The sequence below is a fragment of the Centrocercus urophasianus genome, unplaced genomic scaffold, assembly GCF_019232065.1.
Source record: "Centrocercus urophasianus isolate 14NV4802_14NV808 unplaced genomic scaffold, USGS_Curo_1.0 seq_16, whole genome shotgun sequence".
In the NCBI taxonomy this organism is placed as follows: Eukaryota; Metazoa; Chordata; class Aves; order Galliformes; family Phasianidae; genus Centrocercus; species Centrocercus urophasianus.
In genome coordinates, this window is record NW_024884711.1 from 6,225,134 (window position 1) to 6,235,389 (window position 10,256).

Below are 10,256 nucleotides of genomic sequence, written 5' to 3' on the forward strand. Positions count from 1 at the left end.
TGGCCTTCTGGGCCCGGAGGGCACACTGCTGGCTCATCGTCAACCTGCTGACCACCAGGACGCTCAGGTCCATCTCTGCAGAGCTCCTTTCCAGCAGGTCAGCCCCTAACCTGTACTGATGCAGTTCTTACAAGACTGCATCTGCTGTATATTGTACATAGCACGCTTATGACAGAACATCCATGTGTTTTCAACAAATATGTAAGCACAACGCCAAAACCAATCCATCAGATTAGTTAATGGACACAGCCCAACTTCTCAGTCAGGAGCTGCTGCCACCACTTGTTCAAAAGCACACAGGAAGGAACAGCCAGCACAGAAGAAGACAACTATGCTGTCAGGCCCCTGGCAGACATCCTAAATGGCAAAAGGAAGTGTAGAAAAAGTGCATATATGGTATCAGTGAGTGCTCGACAGTACTTGAACCACTAGAAGTGTTCTTACTGGCACTGGTTGGTCTGTGGTATTTGTATAATGGATAAACATAGAAATAGTGAATCTTCTGATAACCAGTGCATGTGACTGCTCCTGTCAGAAGACTTTCTTATTTCTTAATCCATTGTAAGCTGACACGCACAAATCTTAAGTAAAATAAAGACAAATTGAGTATGAAGGAAGAGAAATAGATGCAAAAGGGAAAACACAGAAGAGTAGTGGCAAAACTTGTGAGAATGTCTTTATTAGTCTTAACAGAGGCTAATAAAGTAATAAAAAAAAAAGAGAAACAGAAAGATCAAAGTACAAACAGATAAATACTTGTAAGTATTCTGAATGTTGAAACATTTAGACAAGTAAGAGACTCTTTCATTTAAGAAGTTCCAAAATAAATATCACTCTGTCCAGTGAAAATTACAAAGGGCTAAATAGAAAGACTGCAAAGATACGTTTATATAGCATCTTGTTCTAGCTAACAGAAATCAGAGAAATGATGTTCTGGGAGAATGATAGAGTGCTGGCCATGTTGAACAGCACAACAGGCTGATACTGCTGCATTTTGGAGTTTAATTTTACTGCTGTTGTCTAATACTGACAGCTACTGACCTTCTTTTTGTGGCTGCTGTGGCTTGAGAAGCTTCACATCTTTGTCTTTTAATTAAAAAAAAAAAGAAAAAAGAAAAAAAAAAGAATCCAGCCCCACAAGACAGCAGAGGAAGCAGAAACCAGAGAGAAAGCCAGTGAATTTTGGTACATTTGGAACAATCACCTAGGCTGAAGTAAATGAAGATGTTTGTCCAGAAACAAGGAAGAGGGTATTGTTTTGTACCCATATTCTAGTGATATCTATTAGGAGCTGTATTTCATTTTAGAGAATTGAATGATAGGAAAAGAAATACTGCATGGATTTGTACAAAAGCAGAGCAGTTTTGTAACTCCTGTGACGATGAGAGCAGTCTCACTTTGAGTGTTTTAAGCCTGAAATGACTGATTCTGGCAAGGGGCCAAAGCAATGGTAAGGGTGGCATTATCAGATACATAGGCCAATATGCAAAACAGCACAGATCAGCACTGCAGAATTATCTGCAAAGTTGTGCCAGTAGGATGATGCAATGATAGCAGCACAACCTATCCTAACACCAGAATTTCTGAATGCAGTGGAAATCAAGTGGATGGAAATGAAGAAGCCATGTGGACATTAATTACTGGGACGCTATCATGAGGTATGGACAATTTCAGACTACCGCTAATCTTTGGCATTCAGAAGTACTTTCTGGTTCCTGGCACATACCTTCTCACTGTACAGATTCTCTCCATTCTTTCTATGACCTAGCTTTCACTGAGAAGAAATTTGGTGTGTGATTTTCTCAGCCCGGCTGAGCTAAGGTCCAGGACCTATAAGCATACTGTGGAGTATTTCTGACTCACAGTGTAGCTGCAAAAACACCTAGAATGTACATACTATAAATTCATCTGAAACAAGCAAAGAATTAAAATAGTGTGTAAAAATTGGTTCTTGACTGATAATTTGTGAAATATATAGCTATGACTTCAAAAGTAAGATTCACTGCACTATGGTCCCTCTTATGTAAAAACAAAAAACATGGCAGAATGCATCACGAGTCTGGAAAAAAAAAACAGTAGAAGGAAGCAATGCTCTCTTTTTCCTCACTGCATCAGAAGTACTGCTAGTTCAGTATCAGCAGCACAGGGAAAGCCTAAATAAAAATAGTACAACAGCATGGAATTTGTATGTGCTGCAATGAATAGTTATGTACTTGTATGTCTTGTAGTAGAGAAACAAACAGAAGAACAGGGAAAAAACCACCACACTGATCTCACTGCCAATAAACAATGTGAAGAAGCAGTGTTAGCCCAGATTAGGAATGCTTGTGTCTTCCAGAGTTTGTTTTTCATAACCCAATTTTCTGTAATTTGCAAAATGTATAAAATGGTTTTTTTAATGAACTCTGTGATAATAGCTTTTGTTTGGTGCACAACATTTTCCCCACTTTTCCTCAGATTATGCCTCAGAAGTGTAAGGAGCTTTGGTCTCAAGAATTTTGCTGTCTTTTTCTTTCTGCTTGTCACAGTTTTACACCTTTACTTTTTGTTTTGGGGATCCCTGCTGATAATTTCAAGTAAGATTAGATATACTTTTTCTCATTTCTTAGATGGTGTGATTGTACAGTGGAATCAAAACAGTAGTCATGAGAACCTGAGAGCCTGAAATATAAGGCTGTTAGGAAAGGGAAACAATCCAAGAACAAAATAGTTTCAGCTGGATATCTTTATTCAGTCTCTCCATTAAGAAATACATTTTATTTATGAGGTATTTTACTGATCACTGGTGAAATAAGATGCCTGTTAATGCTATCCTAATTTAGAAGCAGATTTTGTCAATACAACAAAATTAGATATAATTGGGAGAACATGTGGAAAAGGAAATGTGTCAGGTTTGTGTACATGCTTCATTACACCTCTTCTCCAGATGGAAAGGATGATCTGCATTTGATGGAGCCACAGCCTTTTGCAGGATGCACTATCACATGGTGCATCTATCAGAAAGGTACCTACTCTTCTGACCTACATCTTTATTTTTCTTGTTTCTTCATCACATGCTGCAAGACTCTAATATATTGAATCAGAACTATTAGCTGCATTTTCAAATTTCTGTGCCCAAAATTGTGCTCGATTACGTTTGTACGTGACACTGGTATCTGTGCACCTAGTGTGTGTCCCAGCAAACAGGGTGCTATTGGAGGCTTCCCAGTAACGGTGGCATCTCCTTGTGGAAATGCCACACAATTGAGTTACTGGATACCTCAGTGTGATGGCCTGATGACTGTGAAGATGAATCATATAACTAACCATACAACTGTACAGAAAAGACTGAATTGTCAGTGCTCATTGCTGCACACTTGCAGAGTACATCAGCTTGACCTCACGGGTGAGGAGTAAAACACATCACCATTTCAAAAATGTCTTTATGGAGGCAATGAGTGTCACATCACTAAGCATAGCTTTTACTCATCTCTGAAAGTAAAGCCATGATAGCTGACAACCCAAGCTATACCAAACCACTTGCCATTCCTTTTATTTTTGAATGATTGCTTCAATTTTGTGGTAAAACTATGAAGTTCACCTGTAGGTAAAGATTCTTAAAATCTACTAGAGCTCATGGCAAGCTGCAGTGCATTTTTTTCAAAGAGTTGTTGGGTAAGGGATTGAAAAAAAAAAAAACAACAAAAAACCAACAGCAGAAAAACAGAATATCTGACTCATAATAATTGATGTGTTAGCTTGAAGTAGCCATACCTCAGTGTCAGCACACACACACTGGATGGAGGCAGGCTGAAAGCAGCAGGGGAGAGGAGGAAATGCAGTGGGAAGATGGACAGTCTCAGGTGGTGTGATGGAGCTTTGGACAGGATAGGAAGTTGGGATCTGCAGAGGTCCATCAAAAACTACTGAGAAGAGAGGAAAGAAAGGAAAAAAAAAAAGAAAGAAAAGAAAAAAGTCCTATCAGCATCAAGGGACAACAAAATACTAAGACACAAGTACAAGATCTGATTAAATCTGACTTCCCAGCAGATCTGCTTATCTGTAGCAGGTGTAGAGCTAACTGAACACATCCTGTAGGTGCTGATAAGAAAGTTATAGCCCAGGTACCCACTGCCAGAACGCGCTCAGAGTTTTTGTGCTGCCAAGTTTCATAGCTGTTCAGCCTCTCCTTGGGGGACCTCTCATCCGCCTTCAAGACCCAGCTGGGCAAAATCACTTCTCCCAGTCGGCAGCTACACTTGTGAATGGCAGAGGCCCTCTGCTGGTGTGCAACACTCACTGCCACTGTTAGTAAAAGAAAGAACGCTGATCAAGAACACACGCTGATCAAATGGCTGAGATAAGAGAATGAAAATCAATAAGCAATAAAATCAAGCAGGTTAATAACACTGATTAATCTGTGTGATCAAGGAAGTATTTCTGAAGATCAGCCTACTAGAAACCTTAGATTTAAGTTGTTGATATTAGTTCAAACGTTTGAGACCACTTTTGTTGAGAGTGTAGTTCAGAATCAAAAGTTTGATGTCCAAAAACAGCTTTGGGACAGTTTCCTCTGTCTATAATGTGAGATCATGAAAGGCTTTCAAGTTTCTAGCAGGTTATGCAATCTGTAACAGACAGTGCTCAGTGGGGAGAGCTGAGTAGGGAGAAAAGTGAATCAAGCTTCAGAAATAAATCCTACAATCATTTTTTAAAGTTACTAGTTAGACTGTTTATGAATTATACATTGCAAAAATTAATTTGATACAATACTTCATTTGAGAATGATAAGAATTCATGATATTTCAGTAAGGAACTAAAGATATACTTGAAAAGAGTGTGTAAGGAGTAAAGCATAGGCTGATGCTAATCTGTTGCAACAAGAATATAGGCAGTACAGCCAAAGCTTGTAGAAAATTTTTAGTATCATGGGACAAGAAAAACTGTTAATATAATGAGAAACAACTTAGAAGACAAAAAGTGTGAAGTGAAATTCTTTCTAGGGCATGGCCTACCCTTCTTGTTTGGTTTCTTTTCAGGACTTGAGTCATTCCACATTCACCATCTCAAATGCTCTATGCAGTGTACAGGTTCACTGATGAAGGACTATGGAAGGTTCCAGCCTACTGCTATCTTGCCCTTGTGGCAGGTGCTCATGTGTGGGCTGCTTTGTGGCTGTAAATTTCTGCCACATTCTGGTGGTGAATGTGCACTCCCACTATGTAGGTGGCTGCTTGCAGTTCAGTAGTATATCTGTATCCAAAAAGTTTGATTTGCGATCTTAAGGTGGATAACAAACACCATCTTAGAACACAGAAGTCATGCCCGTGTATGGTCATGACATTAACACTGAGCTGGCTCTGTTCCATTTCTACTACCCTTCCTAAGTCAGCAAGTAATTAGAAAAAAAAAAGGTTGGAAGGAAAAGAAGTTCAAGCTAAGAAACATGGATTTACCTGTAGAGGTAGGTCTTAGGAACAAAGTTTGCATGTGGCTACAAAATTTCTTTGCTGCCTGAGGCAGCAGCCAGGATCATGGACTACAGTGTGAAAGTCTATCACAGTTTGACAAGATCCCATATTACTGTGAGGAAAGTAATATGCAAAGGCTGTCCCAAAAGTAATGCTTCCAATTTTGTTATTTGACCATGACTTCAGAGGCAGATGTTGTTTGCATGGCAGTAGAGATTGAACCTTTCCACCAACATTCCATGATGTGCTGTTGCCATGTGACAGATGGCAGCAGAGAGGCAGACTGACGCAATGGGGTTTGACATGCGAGTGCGTAAAGGTGTGGAACTCAATTTCTTGATGTGGAAAAATGGCACCCATTGACATTCATCAATGCTTGCAGAATGTTGATGGAGGCCAAACAGTGGATGTGAGCACAGTGAGGTGGTGGGTGGTGCATTTCAGCAGTGGTGACACTGAGCTGAAAAACAAGCTGCATTCTGGATGGCCATGCCTACTTTTGTAAGTGCGGCATGCAGGCTCTTGTTCATTGCTGGCAAAAATGCACAGCTAATGGTTGTGACTATGTTGAAAAATAGTGCTTTTTAGATAGGAAATTGTCCTATCAAATAGTGTTACTGTGCTCTTTGTATCCGTTGTAGCTTCCATGGAAATAAATAGGAGGTATTACTTTCAAAGCAGCCTACATACTTTGTTTCATTTTCCCTATTATTTTTTCATCAGTGAAGAGAGGTAAGCACCTTCAGGCGTCATCTGAGTCAGCCAAGTTTGACAGCAATTAGGAGCATGGCAAAGGTGACGTGGAAATATTTTTAGAAGTTCTTGGCACCAACTGAATAGAAGGTCTAATATAGGCTATCAAATAAGGCAGCATTAATATAATCTTTGCATACTCTACAGCAGCCATTAATTTTGATGCCGAGACACTAACCCTTAAAGGGCTTCTTAGAAAAGCCACTGAATGGGAAAAAAAAAAATCTCTGACTTTATGGAGCAATGATATTGATCAGTCCCTAACACAGAGGGTTTGACATGGAACACAAGTTGAGCTTTTCCCTTTTTTACTCTACCCACCAAATCTGAGGTGTAACTCAATAGCTGCGATTCCCTTGCCTTGGATGAAGGAAGATTTTACACCTTTAGTGTATTTCACGAGGTTGTCAGGATAAACTATCCCAGAGCCCTCTAAAGAGAGGATCACTGATGTCAAGGGGAGGAGTAACAGATATTTACTTTCTTTGTTAACTACTCAGGGCTTTTCTCTCTGGGTTCTCAGACAACTAATAAGGCACTACCTCTTGCTTTGTAACTTTCCCACCTGCTGTGCGGTATCTTTGATGTCTAAGAAAGATCTAAAAGCTGCTCACAGTGCAGATTTAGTTTAACCCTATCTAAAAGTCAAAGGAATCAGCCACAAGGAAAAAAGTTGAAAGAATATCAGATTTCATTATGCTTTTCTGAAGCTTAACTCCAGTAAATGAAGCACTGTTTTCAAAGATTGTCCAACTTACGAAATAGGCTAAAGGCAGAGCCTTATGAAAGGGACTTTAAACAAGGTACAAAAGGCTAGTTTTGAGTAAAACAGAATCAACACCTCTGCTAAAATATAAGATGCTCTGCATCTCAGAGCGAACCGATACAAAATGCAGGTGACTCCACAGATACAAATGCATCAAGGTGAAAGCTAATTTCTATATTTTAGTTAAGGGACAAATATCATAAAAGAAACATAATGACTGAGAAATGTAACGGGATGAGCATCACATAAACTTCTCTTGACTCAAAGAGTAAACTTAAATGAGAAAACTACAGAAAATTTTTTTTCCTATAAGTACAGCTGTGGATTGTGAAACTTCTAGTTCAGTTCCTAAGAGGATCCTCCTCAAATTTCAACATCTCTTTGCACATCTCGCAGAGTTAGTAAAGTAACATCTGATAACCCATTTTTAGAAAAAAAGAGAACTGCTCCTTGACTTTTTTTTTTTTTTAAGTGAAAACAGATCTGCTTGCTAGAAGTTTTCAAACTGATACATCCTTCTTCACGCAGGAAGAGGTGTTTGCAACCTTCTGCTATTGAGCGACAAATCAGTTCAGCGTTACTCTTGATGTAATAATCCAAGGCACCACTTGCACCTTATGGTAAGTCATCTTTTCTTTCTTTTGGTTTTATTTTCTTCTACCTGTGCATTTAGCAGTTGTTTAGGTACTTCAGTGACTGAGGTGAAAAATACTTGTGGAATCTTGCTAGAGAACTTTACATTAAAAAACAACTTGGGGAAAAGAACAGGGTATGTTAAAAGGAATATCCTGCTTTTAAAGGATAGAACCACTAGAAGAGTTGAGCAGGGGAACCAGATAAACAAAGAAAGGTTGATTGGGATAAGAAATGTAAAGGAATATGGCTCTTTGATAAACAGATTACACATTTCTTTTTTCTCTGAATGTGATGCATTATGATAGAAATTTGGATTTTAAACCTGTGACTCCGAAGATGAAGCAACTCATTTGAAGAGTACTTATTCTCTTGCAGAATGACTACAGAAAATCTGATATGTTTTAAATGCTTTATCTCAAGGAATCTGTTTACATGTGGTGTAGCTTAGCATTTTACTGCCATTTGCTGCAACCCAGTCAGTTAATTCAGTGAAGCATTCTAGTCAGTGGCCAACGCTGTTTCCTAACACGGTGAGTCTACAGAATAGAGCACAGAAACACCTGGTGGTTTGTTTTCCTATTTTCTAAGATTAGCTTAAATAGCTTATGTTGTTAGCATATGCTGGGTGCTATACTCAATTCAGAGCAACAAGTACTTCTGCAGAGAAAGGCTTCTTAAGAAAAGACTGGACTCAGCAGAAAGAAACACTCAGAGGAAAGACTGCACTTCACAAGTGAGGCTGAAAGGAATAAGATAGAGGGGAGATGGAGTTCTCATTCCAAGAAGGCAGAGAAAGAAAAAAGGAAGGAACAAACTGAGAAGACTATTAGCAAAAAGAAGGGTCTGTCATGAACGGGATTGCTGCAGTAATAAGAAGGCAGACTTTGCAGTGTTAACACGAATCCTATCAATCAATTGCATACTCATAAAATCTCACTCTGTGTTTATGACTCAGTCACTTCTCATAGCCCTGTTTGTGCTTCAGCATCATGCAAGTGCAAAATGACCAAGACACAGAGCTAAGAGGCTAAGAAATAACCCTCACAAGTACTGATAGTGCAGTAGATGTGGTTAGTGGCCTTCTACCTGCTTTGTGGCTGTTCTTCTGGATTGTGGTTTCAAACCCTTCCACCATGGGTGAATAATTTTAAGATGCTTGCTTCTGCCCAGTGGGACGATCTTGTCATTTTCAACAACTACTGATGCTCTTACCAGTTTCTAGTTAGACTAGCAAGGAGGGTCAAACTGGTCTCAGCCCCAGGACATACAGGGCCTGGCTGTATGTTCTGCATCCAGCTCCTCATCCCATAATCTCAGTGCGCAGTGCAGCTGACTGGGAAATTGCAAATAGGGATACTTAGCTACGAGCAGCACTGTCAGGACATGAAAAAGCTGAAAGTAATCTTGAATATTTGCGCAGTTCGCAAATCTTGGCATGCTTTTAAAATAAAAAAAGTTAATGTTTTGGATCAATAACTCCTTTTTGAAGGTGCTTCTTTGTCTAACAGACTTGTTGAGAGTAATTAAAAAATATAAACACTTAAATACTTTCAAACAACTTACTGTCAGTACACCTGAGCCACAGCCACTTCCGTTACTGCGATCTCAGTATTGTAATGACTATGTAGTAAGAACAGCTGTGGAAAAAATTGTTTCAAAGAGGTCACCAGAGCTTCCTTAAAATCAGACTTTGAGGGTTCTGACAGCACTTATTTTCTACCCAGGAAACTATATCTAGGTAAGCCTTAGACACAACTGTTAAGACTCGACAATTTTCTCTTAATTCTTCTTCTCCAGAAGAAAATGTTACGCCAAACTCTACATACTAAAGTAATACCTCAGTATGAACATTCTCACCATGGTATGCTGGGAACAGAGACAACACTGCCCAAGGAATAAAATGGGAAAGGAGTGGAAAAAAAGGTTTGCAAGTGCAATATCTCCTTTTGTTTGAAGGTGCAGATTTTGCTCCAAGCATGCTCTCTCAGTTTTGGACAGATTCATATTGGCACTATGCTGGAAAATAATCTCCATAAGGTTTTGAGGAGCTCAGGAGAGACCCAGATCCTCATTTTAAAGGTCACTGGAAAGTGGTCAAAGGCCTACCGAGCAGTCTCTTCTCAAGACTCAGTTTAAGATTAGTTAAATTTCACAATCAGACAAAAATTAAGATGAGGAACATTAGCCTTTCAGTGATCTGTTTTTACAGCAGAAAATACGTCTTTAACCCAAACAATTACGTCTAGACACAAGGAGATGCTTCAGTGATTTCACATGCTGTAACTCAGAATGGACCACCGAGAGCTTCTACAAAAAAGGAGACCAGTGGATGGCTCCAATGTCACTCTAATCACCGGTTGAGTTTCTTCAGCTCAATTTAGTCTTGCAGAACTCAAGTGCAGAAACAAAAGCGATGGCTTTCAGTGTAGTTTCTGCAAAAGACATCTGCAGTGAGAGAGGACAGACCTTCCCATTGAAAAAGAAATGCACAGCGGGGTTCCAAACAGGAAAGGAGTGATGACTGCTGAGTTATCTGAGTGGTCACACAGCAAGCTGGGGCAGACACAGTGTCTGAAGCTTTCTGTGTTGTGAGCAGTCTGCTGCCTTGACGAGAGAGCAGCAATCATTCTGCCACAACAATGCAATGCTTC

At 39.5% G+C, this 10,256-nt stretch overlaps 1 protein-coding gene across 1 annotated transcript in view; it reads left to right on the forward strand.

Moving 5' to 3' along the window:
• Window positions 1-1,314: 1,314 nt before the first annotated feature.
• The window catches only part of LOC122159720 (C-C chemokine receptor type 5-like), a 12,883-nt gene continuing 3,941 nt past the window's right edge, over window positions 1,315-10,256 (forward strand). Inside the window, 1 exon segment of the mRNA XM_042817532.1 lies at window positions 1,315-1,658. Coding sequence (XP_042673466.1) covers window positions 1,588-1,658 — 71 coding nt within the window. The 5' untranslated portion in view covers window positions 1,315-1,587.